The sequence below is a fragment of the Antennarius striatus genome, chromosome 16, assembly GCF_040054535.1.
Source record: "Antennarius striatus isolate MH-2024 chromosome 16, ASM4005453v1, whole genome shotgun sequence".
Classification (NCBI taxonomy): Eukaryota; Metazoa; Chordata; class Actinopteri; order Lophiiformes; family Antennariidae; genus Antennarius; species Antennarius striatus.
Window position 1 is genome coordinate 1,625,602 of NC_090791.1, and position 14,600 is coordinate 1,640,201.

At 44.5% G+C, this 14,600-nt stretch overlaps 2 protein-coding genes across 2 annotated transcripts; one reads left to right on the forward strand and one right to left on the reverse strand.

The window, feature by feature from the left end:
* Positions 1–399: 399 nt before the first annotated feature.
* On the reverse strand, positions 400–2,961 carry LOC137609771 (zinc finger protein 79-like). The gene is made up of 2 exons (XM_068337050.1): positions 2,740–2,961; positions 400–2,195 (listed from the first exon to the last, which is right to left on the reverse strand). The coding sequence occupies exons 1-2, from the start codon at positions 2,957–2,959 to the stop codon at positions 1,243–1,245; spliced, it is 1,173 nt and encodes a 390-aa protein (XP_068193151.1). The 5' UTR covers positions 2,960–2,961; the 3' UTR covers positions 400–1,242.
* Positions 2,962–4,592: 1,631 nt separating this feature from the next.
* On the forward strand, positions 4,593–9,381 carry LOC137610247 (trafficking regulator of GLUT4 1). Its single transcript, XM_068337747.1, has 5 exons — positions 4,593–4,748; positions 7,346–7,625; positions 7,784–8,058; positions 8,168–8,300; positions 8,425–9,381. Exons 2-5 carry the CDS (start codon positions 7,400–7,402, stop codon positions 8,439–8,441), a joined length of 651 nt encoding a protein of 216 aa, XP_068193848.1. The 5' UTR covers positions 4,593–4,748; positions 7,346–7,399; the 3' UTR covers positions 8,442–9,381.
* The last annotated feature ends 5,219 nt before the right edge of the window (positions 9,382–14,600 follow it).

The following is a 14,600-nucleotide window of genomic DNA, read 5'->3' on the forward strand; positions in this document are numbered from 1 at the left end:
CACATCCTCAGCTGATGGAAGATGAGTCGAACCATCGGGATCAACTTCCCGCCTCTTTTAAGTGGGTGGATTTAAGAGCAGGATGTGGGCGGAGTCAGGTGAGTCCACACGCCATCGGTATGTCGCGCTAAACTCGTCTCCTTCTTCGTCAGGTGTTTCTCTGGAAGCTTCATTCGAGGCGGCGGTGAGCGGACGGCAGCTGAATCCTCAGGTTAACCGTTCCTTTAAAGGTCATTGAACGCATCGTGAGACAGGAGGTGGAATAATCCATACTGTATCGAGCGCCAGACGAGTGTGCGTTCCGTTTACACAAGTACGAACGCTGAAGCTCTTTGTGTTTAAAACGCTTTGGTGTGAGATAATCAAAGAGTTTATAATCCAACATTGTTAGAAATCAGAAAAGTTTTACTGAACATTTATTTGAAAAAAAAACAGGATTTCACATTGATACAAAAACAAGACGGGCAGTCGACCTCCAGAACCTCCGGCTTCGCTTCTAACATCCCATAATATGGTTTCACTTCAAGTGACAGGCGGCAGGACGACGGCATATCATCCGATGCTCCACGTCAACCGATCGGATGTCGTAGGAAACAGAGGGGCGGAGCCAGACTGGAGATTGATTAATAAATAAGTATCCATGACAACGGTAAGGTTTGAGGTGAGTGTAAATTCTAGTTACCCAACACGACCCCTTCCTGAAACTTTCACAATAAAAGCCCGGTTAGGAACACGTTAGGTACCGCCTACATTTATGCTACATAAGGTTATATAATATTTACTGTTCCTGATCCTCGTGGGTTAAACCTTTGTACACGACGGCTCGTTATTGCTGAGCGTACAAAAACGCAAATGTCACCAGAGCTTCCTGTTTGCGTTTCGTTTCCTGAAACGATGTCTTCAGCATAAAAAAAACAAACAACAAAAACATCCACAGACGCCGCGGAGGTATTTAACGAGGACATCCACGCCAGCAGGGGGCGACGTTCACGCTCACGTCTATTGATTTCAACGATAAGCGAGCCCTGAGGCGTCAAGAGTAACATCAACATTGACGGGTTAGCATCCAGTGGTGCTATGCTAATAAGTTATCTGCTTGCTAGCTAGCTAGCTGCTACCAGTTCAACGGGTTGCGTTCGAGTCCTGCAGGAAATTCCAGTTTCTTCAAGTTCTGGACATAAATAAACCGAGTAGCTGCCGATAAACGCCGACGACACCTCCCTCCAACCCGATTCTGACCAATCAGGCGTCGGCTGCGAAACACGTGTCCTTCTTCAGGTGTATCTGGAGGCCGCTGACGCTGCTGAACGTCCGGGCGCAGCGGGCACAGCGGTGCGCCTTCTCGCCCAAATGCGTGCGCTTGTGCTTCTTCATGGTGTCGCCGTCGCTGAAGGTGCGGCAGCAGTAGGGGCAACTGTACGGACGCTCGCCCGTGTGGATGCGCAGGTGGCGCCGCAGGTTCCCGCGCTGGCTGAAGCTCTTGGAGCAGAAGGTGCAGCGGTGCGGCCGCTCGCCCGTGTGCGTGCGCAGGTGGCGCCGCAGGTCGGCCGACTGCGCGAAGGACTTGCAGCACCACTCGCAGGCGTAGGGCTTCCTCTTCTGCTCCAGGTGCAGGTGCAGCCCGCTGGCCTTGCCGAACGCCTCGCCGCAGCGGTGGCAGCGGTGGACGCGCTCCAGCACGCGCCCCGCCTCCTGCGGAGACTTCCCGTTTTGGAGGACCAACAGCGTCCTGAGTCCAGGGGGCGGGGCCAAAGAGTCGGCGGGAGGTTGGCTCACTTTGACTTCCTCTGGTTCAGTTTTGATGACTGTGGGTGAGGGGGGGCGGGGTCTCTCTCTGAGGGGAGGAGCTGGGACTTGGGGAGGAGCTTGGTGCTCCTCCCTGAGAGCTGGAACTTCGACGTGGACTTTCGGGAGCGAGCCGGTCGGAGGGCTCAGAGGTGAGGCCCCGGGAAATGCCTCCTTCTGGGGGTCCGGCTTCAACAGTGGCTCCCAGGCCTCGGCGGGGGTCTCGTCCCCCGAATGGAGGATCGGCCGGGGGGACGCTTCGAGTAGCTGCACAGGAACGACCTGTCCGAGGGTCGGTTCCCCTGGGTTACCCGGCAACGGTCTGTCTGGCTCCTTGGAGCCGGGTCTCAGCTCCGGATCACAGGCCTGCTGCTCAGGGGCCACAAAACCAAGACGGGACCTGGTGGACCCTGCGGGGACAGAAACATTAACCCATGAATGTAAACCAGATTGACAGCGTTCAGACATAATCCTAATCTGTCAGGAGCTCAGAAACCTGTTTAGAAGGATCAGAACGGTGTGAATTACTGAGTACTAACACCAGCCAGACTCCATTAGAGAATTGAACAATTTAAAAAAGCACTATTTTAAATTTAAAAGCGAATAAAAAATTTTTTTAGCTTAAATTCCGTCATAATTTCCCCGTGAGTTTAATTCGGCGTCGGTTTTAAGATCCAAAACGTATCTCTTCTCATTTCCAGAAGCGGACGCTCCTCATCCTCAGGGTCCGATTATGTCTTTTTTTAAAGTTCCATCTCAACATTCACATCAATTCGGTAAATTCTAGTGAAGCCGATATGAACACCGACAACATATCGACATGTAAACACTTTAAAATCTGTGTTCCGATCGATATTAAAGGTTAATTCACTTGGAAACTTTAAAACGGATAAATTTCAAAGGGAGTTCTGAGCTGGGGTTCTAGCGGCGATGGCTGACTGGCTCGGCCCTCACTCAGCCACTCCGTCTCGGCCTCCAGCAGCAGGATGTCCCGCAGCTGGCCCCGCAGGCTCTCGTTCTCCCTCCGGGTTCGGACGGTCTCCTCCCGGTACTCGGTCACCGTGTCCTCCACCACGTCCAGGATCTCCTTCACCACGGCCGTCAGCCGCTCCGTCAGGTAGGCGTTCAGTAGCTGCAGCTTGGTCATGTCGGAGCCGTCGGCAGCCGCGTCCATACCGGAAGTAGAGCCGCACAAAAACAAAACAAGCAGGAAATGGCTCGTCTGTCCTTTCAAAGTAAAAGGACAAAGTTCAACCTTAAATAAGGAGTTAATCTTATTTATTAGTTTTTATTATTTATGAAAATAACTATTATTTATAAAATATAATTAAAATTATTTTTTATTATTTATACTTTTTCTTGTATAAATAATAAAGCATTTCAATGCATTTAAGCTTCTTGTTTGCTATGGTGATGGACAGGCTGGCAGACGAGGTCTGGACATGTCCAGAGGAGAGATAGTGAACATATTGGTAGAAGGATGCTGAGTTCTGAACTGCCAGGCAGGAGGCCTAGAGGAAGACCAAAGAGGAGGTTTATGGATGTAGTGAAAGAGGACATGAAGGTAGTTGGTGTGAGAGAAGAGGATGAGAAGACAGGGTTAGATGGAGGACACTGATTGGCTGAGACCCCTGAAGGGAAAAGCCCAAAGGAGAAAGCATTTCGACATTAAAAACCCTAAAAGTTGCTGTTTCAGCTACAGCTGTACCTATTGAGGTGAATGCAGTTAAACGCCGTGACCGCTAGGCGGCAGTAAAGACACAACTTCACCAGCAGAGAGACGGCGGGGGAAAACTTTCAAAATAAAAGCCAGTCAAATAGAACATTGTGTTCATCACTTCTAAAACATTACCAACATTCATGAGGTTGTTTCTTGTGTTTGTACTGTGATGTCACGTGGGTTCACTTTATCACGGGGACACCGAATAGTAACACCGACGGTAAAATCATCATCATCGGCTGCAGGGTAATCGTTCCCATTGCGGCCAGTGGAGAAGGTGTGCTGTCACTGGTGCATCGTTGGTCCAGAATTGCGCCCCGTCAGCAGAAACACAACAGGATGGGATATAAAGTTAGAGGCAATTATGGAACGCAAAACCGGAAACCTCCTAATCTTCTACCAAAATAAGAGTATGTATCTTTTAAACTGGAGTGCAGATAAACATGAATCCTGCAACATCTTCCAGCTCTCAGTGAAGGAGATAAATGTATAGGAATGTAAAGGTTGGTGTTTGAATAGCAGTGATAAATTATTTAAAAATATTTAAGAATGAGATGCTCAAAAGGTTTTATTTAAAATAAAATGTTTTTTAAGTGACTGTAACTCAGTTCCTTTAGCTGCTACCTTTGTTAGGATTAAAGGATTACATTTACCTGCAGGTCTGAATATGATTCAATACATGATGGATTATGGATCACCAACAGTGAATGGTCCAGAGTAATTCCTGGATCACATGTTTCCATGAATGAACCAACGTCCATCCGTCCATCGAGATGTGTGGAACTCAATTCATTCAAAGTGATTCTGGATATGTTTGAGTTTTTTGGTTTTGTCATCTGAATGGATTCAGTAATGTTCAAGAATTGTTAAAAAAAAAATCCATCTCTCCTTCTCAACCCCTTTCATATTGCTTTTGTTTTGAAGGCGCACATAGGAAGTGCTTTTAGCTTAGTTTATCTTCACACACACACACACACACACACACAAGCACACACACACCCCTCCCACTTCTTTTACCTCTTGCAGTAGAACAGAGAGCTGCAGCATCATCATCATCTTCCTCATCCTCTCCGGTCTGCAACGCCACGTTGGATAAAGACCATCTAAAGAGGTTCTCCGCCAACGTTCCTCACGTCTGACATCTGCTCTTCATCCTCAGCTCGTGATCTCGCCTCTGGATCGACACCATGGACCTCCAGAACCCCGAAGACTAGAAGACTCAACAACTGGAAGACCAGACCAGGTAAGACTTTCCTCTCCCAGCACACGACTCTGCTTCAGTGGGTGTGTCGGCTGGTTTCACATCAGCCCGCAGCTCACCTCCGTCCACCTCCATCCATCCATCCATCCATCCATCCATCACCTCCATCTTTTACCTCCTTTATCTACCTCAAACCTTTACCTCCATCTCCACTTTCATCCTTTACCTCCATCTGTCACGTCTCTCATTTGTCTTCATCCTTCACCTCCATCTTCCTCCATCACCAACAATCAACCAAACTGTACTTCTTAATAAAAACGGAAATCATTTTGAAGAGAAGAATCGTGGCTCCACTGAGGGCAGGAAGACGACATCTGTCTATGTTTCTGTGTGTGTGTGTGTGTGTGTGTGTGTGTGTGTGTGTGTGTGTGTGTGTGTGTGTGTGTGTGTGTGTGTGTGTGTGTGTGTGTGTGTGTGAGAGAGAGAGAGAGAACATGGTATGTCTATCCTACTGGTTTCTCTAGGACTCCAGATGGACTCATGAAGACAGTTCAGACACTAACGGAGGGTTTTTATTTTATTCTGGTAGAACTGGAAACACTCCTAAAAAAGAGCAGAGAGTCTCAAGCTAATGCTAACATGCTAACCACCTGACAACAATCAATGTTAAAATGCTAATCTGTCGAAAAAAACTACTGCAAGTGAAACAGTCCGTTGAAAAGAACTTATACCGTCATGCTAGGACATTGAAAACAGCTAATGCTAACACGCTAACTTGTCAGTAATGCTCACCTGTAAAACCAGAGGATCACCACTGTTCCTATCCCAGCCACCTTACACGAATACACTGCTGAAGAAAGTGTAGATGGTTTTTAAAAAGAGCAGACATATTCAGAAACACCATCACATCATCAGCATAGTGAGATATCACGTCTGCTCAGGACGACTAATGACTTCTGTCCAGTTTTGTCTGCTGCTAGTTGAGGATGCTAATCCTGGGAGAAGAATATTTCTCTTAACTATCAAAGATGGAGATACAGTATTCAAAAACTACTATATTGATCCCCTGGAGGCAAATTTCTATTTGTATTTAACCTCTCACAAACTAACTGACAGTGTCAGCTGAAACGTTAATGAAGCTGGTGGCTGAATACCACATCAGCAGTTCATTACTTTCAGTGGGCAAATATGTTGGTCACGGCCAGCTGGTCGAGTCCCACCGAGTGCCCAACAGACCGACTGTTCGTTGTTCAGACTGTTAGCAACTACAAGTTTCTAGCACATTGTTGGTGAGTCAAGCAGCAACAGAAAATGCTTCTCTAGGGACAAAAAAGATGCTCCCCGGTTGGGCACCGGTCCCACATCCAAGATACGGGTATCAGTTGCCGCAGTGGAGTTCTCGAGTATCCGAGAATCCTTCCTCGAGGAGCGAGTTCCTGCCACGTGACAGATCGTTGTCGTGTTCGACTGAGGAGATACGTCTGATTTCACAGCGTTAGCGTGTTTCGGGCCTCAGGCTGCGGTAGCAATCGAATAGAACAGACAGTAATAAAGAGAGTCGGCTTCCACAAAGAGGCAGCGCTGCAGTGTTTGGTCCTCAGGGGACACCAGACCAGACATCCAGCGATGGCAGCCGGTCGCCGTGTTCAGCCAGCGAAGGTGCCGCACCTCGGCTTCCAGCAAAAAAGACACGGTTCAGGGCTTCAACCAATCACGTTCCGGGGATGCTGATCGCATCTTTTATTAATGCTGGAGATCAATGAGAGTCAGTGCAGCTGCAGAAAGTTTTCAACGGAGCGTTAAAAACATGTGAAGCAGTCATGTCATTACATGCAATCATAATAAATAAACCACAAGCATTTAACCCTGCATCTTATCGGGTGGTTCTAAAAATAATGTTCCTCCATTATTCAGGCGGAGAACATTTTCATGGCCCGTCCACATGGTTAAGTATCAGCTGCCGAGTCTGCTAGCGCTGTCCATGTTAGCGTCGGTGTTAAATGAGGTGTGGTCATCAGCGCTGTTGGAGCGTCGCTATCCTGAGGCAGCAGGAAGTGACCGACAGGAACCTGCTGAAGTTACTGGCATTCAAAGGAGACGAGCCTTCAGAGGTGCAGGGGTTGGTTCTGCAGTCACATGTTCACCCACCTGAACCAGTAGATCAAACATCATTAAATGTCATTACGACTGACGGTTCCTCAGGAGGAAGATTTATGTTTCACTCTGTGAACCTGGACAGTTTCGCTGCTTAAACCTGGACCGTTGATAGTGCAGTAAACAACTACATCGTCAGCGTAAAAACACAAGTCGGACCCAGATCTTTGTTGTAACGACTATGAGGGGATCTAAAACAGAACCTTGAGGCACCCCCTGTGGACAAGTATCACATTCAAGACACAGATCATCACTTTTAATGTGACAGTCTTTGTCTACGAAGGAATCTAGGTTGTAAAATGTTACAGCCAACATTATCAAAGCCTTTACTCAAACATTTTCTGTGATCCGGTAGACCTCCTGAATGTTCTTAAGGTTCTCCTCTCTCCCAGTGTTTCTGAAACCCAAAGATGGGTTTCAGAAAAACTTATTTTTATGTATCTTCACATTAACGTCACCTCTTAAAATCTGAATGACATTTTCAGGACACCCTCCTCCCCGCCTCCAGCTTTTCTTCGACACGTAGTCTTCGCTATCGGATGGCGACCGATCCCAACGCTACCCAGTCATCCAGCAATATGGAGGAGTCCCAGCAGCCAGGCCAGCCAATCAGCATGCAGCAGGACGGGGAACCCGACCAAGCAGCCGTGACTTCTCAACCAGTCAGCGGGGAGCAGCAAGCCCCGCCCCCAATGCCAGACGCCAAACAGACAGAAGAAGACAATATGGATCACCTGACTGTAATCAGCGACACCATGGAAACGAGTAAATTTAACCCCTGAAACGGAATGACTGATGATGCTTTTACTACTGAAAACTACTAAATTGTTCCCAAATATTAGCTTTAGCATTTAGCAACAATCAGCTGCTTAAAACATAAATATGTTCTTCAGCTGTTTTCATTCTCCTTGCCTCTTCTCCAGGTAATGGCATTGGTCCTGTGATGGTCGAGTCGTCCGTCTCGCCCAAGCTGAGCGCTAAGCCAGGCGGTCATGCTAACGGTCGGTCTGGTTTGGGCAGTCGATCCGGCTCTGTGGCGGCGGGCTCACCCAGGCCCTCGCTGTCCCGCCAGCCCAGCGCCATCAAGGAGGCCACGGCGGACGGGTCCAAGCCAAGGGACTACCTCATCCTGGCTATCCTATCCTGCCTCTGCCCCATGTGGCCAATCAACATTGTCGGCTTGACCTTCTCCGTGATGGTACGATCAATAGTGTGACTTCTGATGAGAAATAAGTTGTTCTTACAACTTGTTTTTCGATTAAACCCAACCTGATGTGTATATTTTGATCCTGTTTTCCCCTATTCAGTCCCGGAACAGTCTGCAACAAGGAAACGTCGATGGCGCTCGGCGTTTGGGCCGCAATGCCATGATTCTATCCATCGTCTCCATCCTGGGAGGGATCGCCATCATCACCACCATCATCGCCCATAACTGGGGATGTAAGTAGCGTTTCGAAAGTAAAATATCAAATACCAAGTCAACTAGTACACAAAAATTAACTGATTCCTGAGAAAGCAGGACATCTGGTAAATATCTATTCACTATTGTTTCTCCCATCTCCAGTGATACTAAAATACTAAGTGGAATTGGCTGGAATGGTGACGCCGACTTCACCACCCCAACACCGTTATTTCTGATTTCCTGAAGCACTATAGTTCTCAAACACGTCTGCCGAAGGAAAATCGGTTCCTGTACTTAGCTGTTGTTTCTTGCTGCACGATGAGCATGATCTGCCTGACGCTCGACCTCCAACACCACCAACCAATCCACATTACGGGGGTCGGAGGAAAGAATGGATCACCAGAGGGAGATATCTGATCTATCGTCATGGATACGGGGTTGTTTCTGGTAATGGTCCAAACTTGGGGGCTGGCTTTCACTTCAATGCTACGATCCAGGAAGTCTTTTTTTGACAGACGGTAGAGGAAAGCACCTTTTTCGGGGGGGAGAGTGGTGGACTGTTTCATCATCCATCTGTTCCTTTTGGTGTTTAAGGCGCACAAACTTAGAGGTGGACACACCCACACCGCTGTGGCATGGCGGTCGCACACACTCCAGACATTCCAACAGTTACTACTCAGCACAATCCTCCATAGAGGTTTCCTTTCATCCAACGCGATCTGTAATTTGATCGGCAGAAAATCTACGGAATCAAGATCGATAAATTTCTGGCAAATGTTAAGGCTCATTTATGCTCAGAATTAAACGCAGATACAAAGCCGTCTGTTGGTACTTTGCATTAATTTCATACATATTTGTGTTTCCTGAAACTTGACAAATATGGATGAAACGGAGCAGTACCACCGGACATCACTAGGGGCAGTTTTGCTATAAAAAACATATGGGAAATTACATTTTTTCCTAAAACAACAGCATAGTGATGTATTTATCGACCTTATAGTCCAACACTGGGCACTTCACTTTCTCATTACATCATCATAACGTTCTCTCCATCAATATTTTAGACGTTATGAAGATGTTTGACTGTTGCTGCCCCCTGGTGGCCGTACCCATGCAGATGTAGACGTCGCTGATGGATATATATCGTTCACAGATGCATTCATTTTTCAGACACGCAATGAGAATAAATGAGCCTTGATTCAGCGGTCAATAGAGAATTAAATGGACTTTTAGCGCCACCTACTGTTTGGGGCTAAAGGGCATTCTTACATCCCCAAATCCAATCTGTTCAGAGTCATCCTAGCTCCCGTTTTCTCGTATTTCCTGTCATATCTCCCAAGAAATTTCCAGCCTGAGACGATGATTGAGATTGAGGATGAAGTGTGTGTTCTATGCCCAGCCGTGCTAGTTGGGATGTGTTGGCGCTAACCAGTTTTGACTGGTTTGGCATTGGGCGTAGCTTTGGCTCAACCAAACCTGTGCCAAACACCAGAGTGTGCCAACCTGCACAGGAACGGCCCTCTCTTTTAACCTTTTAGCCTTCATCCAATATAACCTGTGCATGTTTACAGTATTTATTACAGGACACTTGTACAAAAAAGACTGTAGCCTGAGTTAGCTCCAGAGCTAAACGAACGCCTTTTTGTAAATAAATACAGCTGTGATGACTCGTAAACACGTCAGTTAAAATATCTACATTTTTGTCTTTGCATCGTTCCGGAGACGAAACTGACCGCCAAAATTGCACACTGTTGAACTTTGCACCAGTTACACGACATCTTCGTGCACAGGTGAGGTCAGGTGAGGTCAGGCTCAGAGTCGTGGGGGGAGGTGGAGATCGCCTCCATCCCTCTCATGCCTTCACTCCACCCACTCCTGTACTGTATGTAGCATGCCTGTTTACAAATCACATTATGCAAAAATATTGGTCCCGGCTTGACGTCTGTATGAATGCTAACGCTCCTGGATTTTGCTATGATCGTGTACTTATACACAGTTTTTGTATGGAATTTGCTTGCGCTACCTCTCAGAGTTGCCTCCAGTATTTTGTCGACTTTACTTCACGATGTTTCACCAATGATTTTCACTGACTGTTACATTTCTTGTGATATCGTTTGAATTTTGCTCCTTAGTGTGACCGGTGGAGGTTTTCAAAGCTAGCTACAAAAATAAGCTAACCAGTAAAAAAGCTTCATATATATATATATATATATATTTATATATATATATGTAAATTGTGCAATTTCCTCCGGGATTAATAAAGTATATATCGATCTATTATAATAGGGCCATAGTCAAAAAGTATATGAAATGCAAAAATGTCAAAATAGGTTTCGACTAACATATTGGAAAATTAATTTAATTAATTGCTAACAAACAATGACGGAACTAGCTAGCCTAACTGAAGCTGTGCCCTAATTTATTTTTTAAATTACCACATGATATTTGTAAATCGTAATTATTATACTGTTTGTTTCTTTTTTCGTAATTTGGTTTAATAGAAAATTAACAGCGTTCACCATTGTGTGCTTACTGTTTTCTTTGCTGATGTAAAGTTAGCTATGAAACGGCGCTAAACATTAATTGTGACACAAACTGTGAAAATATTTTATGAAAGTTGGATTTGTCCCCAACAGTAGAAAAATCATGGGTGCAGCGGTCTTCAAACTGCTAATAGTAATGTTAGCGTTTTTTCTGGGTAACATCTGTTTGTCTAAGCAGTGAAAAACAAAAAACATGACAGTTAAATTCTCGCCCTTGTTAACTCGTCGATTATCGAGGAAATAAATGGACCAAAAAAAACAAACTAACCTTACCAACTAGAAAAATATCACAATAATTAGAATTTAAATAAATGAGCATTTAAATTTTGTAATATTGATTTTCTAACAATCTGAAATGTTTAATTACGTGTTGAGCTGCATTTATGACGTCTCCACTCATAATTTGCAGCTCAGATTTAATTTATGTCTTTATAATATTATAAGCCTCAAATAAATTCACTGTTCAATCCCAAATACGTTTATTCAGATCCAAGCTAATTTTTACCAAATGTTTTAGAAGCTAATAATCAAAGTCTAATGAAGGATCAGTCCAGTAAATAATAAAAGTGGAACCTGTGTAAATACACGGGTTGATAGCGTAACGGGATATTTATTATTATTTTAAATTATTTTAAATTATTGTTATTATTATTATTATTATTATTATTATTATTATTATTATTATTATTATTATTATTATTATTATTATTATTATTATTATTAATAATATTGTTATAATATTATTATTATTATTATTATTATTATTATTATTATTATTATTATTATTATTATTATTATATAGATGGATGATGAAGACAAAATAGAGAAGCTATAAAGATGAAAATTTAAAGGTATTTGGACGAGTTTTTCAGTTCAAACACAAAGAGCACCCATTATGTACTATAGTATTTACTACAGTATTCACTACAGTATGTACTACAGTATTACAGTATTAACAATAGTATTTACTGCAGTATTTACATCAGTAGTATCTACAATGACACGAATACCTAATTGTGACAGCTATGGCATTTAATAAAGTAATATTTACCACAGTATTAACTATAGTATTATATTATTTACTATAATATTTACTGCTGCGTATAGTACTTACTGTAGTATTTACTGCAGTATTTTCTATTTGTGTGTAATTTGCTTTCACTGCTGTCGATCATCTTTGTTCCTTTTGTAAATCATTTTTTGTGTATTAAGGCCACACTGACAACAGAAACAAGAGAAAACCACAAGAATAAATTCATATTAAGAGGAAAAGAGTTGTAGTATTATATTAAATATATGAACCTTTCTTTTGAGGCAGTCGGCGGCCCCCATCCACATAGTTTTTGATATTCTAACGTGGCTTTGACGTGTAAAACTTCAGTATTTCTTTACCTACATAAACTTTATTTAAACATGGATTCCTCTGAGTTGTGACTCTTTCTCAGAATATTAGAACTAACACTAGAACTTTATTCTCCTTCTGGCGTCCGTCTGGTCTTAATACCGCCGTCTTTCTGACACCTGATTGCCTGATCTTTGTATTTTTATACCTCTTTCTCTCTCTCCATCCTCTGGATCTCTTTTGTATTGATGATGATCTACTGTGCGTCACTCTGTATAAGCTGCTTCCTGATTGCTTTTTTTTAAACTTAATATGGGGTGGGGGGGTGGGGGTAATAAGCATGACGTAAATCAACTTTATATGTCATTCTGCTACTCGTGCTCCCTCTGCATGCTGTAAACTGCTTTCTGGAACACACTGAATGACTGTGGGTTTACACATTAATCAAATGGAGGGAATAAATCCCAGTGAAACACGACGGCCTCTTAAATCTGTCCTGAGCTAGTTCTACAGGCTTGTGACACTTGTTCAACACGTTACATCATGTATTTTTTTTGCCCCTCATAATTCCCCACTGCTGACACGGTTAGGAAACGTGTTCCCCCTGCGGTCCAAAGGGTTTAGCATTAGCATTAGCATCTCTGAGCTAATATTGTTAATAGGAAACAGCTTTTTTTTGTTAAGTGTGTACACACAAAAAAACTACACTATATGGGTGCGTGATCTGTAAAACATCAGCGCCTCAAATGATCGCCACAATAAAAGTGTCTTTAAAATTCTCCCAAACAGCAAGGGATGCTTTTATTTTGTTAAATCCACCTTTTGTGCCTTTATTTTTACCCCCCCCCCCACCACCACCACCACACATTTTAAATGAAGCAGACGGCTCTTCGTGTTCTGTTTTAAATTTTTTAAAACCCCTGCTTCTGGAGCCACCGGGTTGTCATGGCAACAGTGGTTGAAGGGGAGCGACGGAGGGATGCTGAGATGGAGGTCTGATATCTCGTTGCTCTCTCTCTCTCTAAGGGCTTCATTTGAATTTCAGATTCCTGTAAATTATTAATGGGCTCCATCGCCGAGGCGACCAGCGATGGAGGATGAGGAGAGGGAGGAAGGAGAGGAGGCGAGGATGCAGCAGGAGGGGATGGTGATGGATGTCTGCATTAAATGTGTTGGAGAAGTTAATTGAGGTGGATGGAGGCGTCTCTAGGAGCAGATGAAGGGGGAGAAACAAAAGGAGAAGATGTTCCCAGTTGGAGGTCGGAGGGGGGAGGAGGTGGTGTCATAATGCAGCTGCTGCTGAGGAGGAGGAGGAGGAGGAGGAGGAGGAAGAGGAAGAGGATGGAGGGGGGTGGCTGCATGAGAGGAGACGAAAAAGTCCAAACAGAAATGAAAGGGAATATTAGATGAGTCCGGAGGGAAGAAGGAAAGGAGGTGAAGTAGAGGAGGAGGAGGAGGAGGAGGAGGAGGAGGAGGAGGAGGAGGAGGAGGAGGAGGAGGAAGAAAAATCACGCAATTAAATCACAACTCATCTATTTTTTTAAAATTGCTGACTAATATTAATTACGTTTTAGTCAATTGTGTGAATTAAATATGGACAAGTAAAGTTATTGCGCTGTCCAATCAGCAGTCGGAGGTGGTCGCGGGAAGGGGCGGGGCCTAGACGTGAGGTCAGCAGCAGCGACTGCGGTCAAAGTGAGTTGTTTCTAAAAAAGGTGGTTCTATAAAATTTATTTCTAACAGGGTTATTCTGAGGGGGGGCTGGGGGGTCGTAACTCTTCTCCGGGTCCGTAAAGCACATGGGACATGTTGGGGAAACTCCCATGATCCCTCAGCGGCCCCCCCCCGTGGGGCCGGTCCAGATTTAATAACGGCCGACTGCCAGTCTGTGAACTTTGGGAAGGAGAAAAGGTTCTGTTTTTAACTCTCTTCTGAAAAGGGAGGTGGGGGACACTCCCCAGGTCAACGCCAGCGCACCGCTGAGCCACGTGAAAGACAAACAACCACTCACGCACAGTCGCGTCTACGGGCCATTTCCTTTGTTTTATCAGTCATTTCCTGTTTCCAAGGGAACATTTTCATTTCGACGTAAGCATTGTTAGAATGGCTTTGATGTCTTTTTTTTTTTGGGGGGGGGGACTAAAGACTGAGGTTTGATTTTTCATGTGTTTCATAGCATCGCTAGCACCGATAGCATTAGCAGCAATGATGGCGAACGCGACAAACGCACCGGTACGATGTTTTCTGGTTCGTCGTGACGGCCAACGACGATCAGGACGGAGAGGAAAAGGTAATGGTCTACCATTTATGGAAGACTGGGAATGTTAGCATCTGTTAGCATCAACTGTCATCAGTTACAGTGATGATGCTAGTTGTCTGCTTTAGCATGAGAACAGCTACATTAATTTTTTTTAGTTGTCTGTATTTATTTACTGTCAGTCATTGATGGTAAA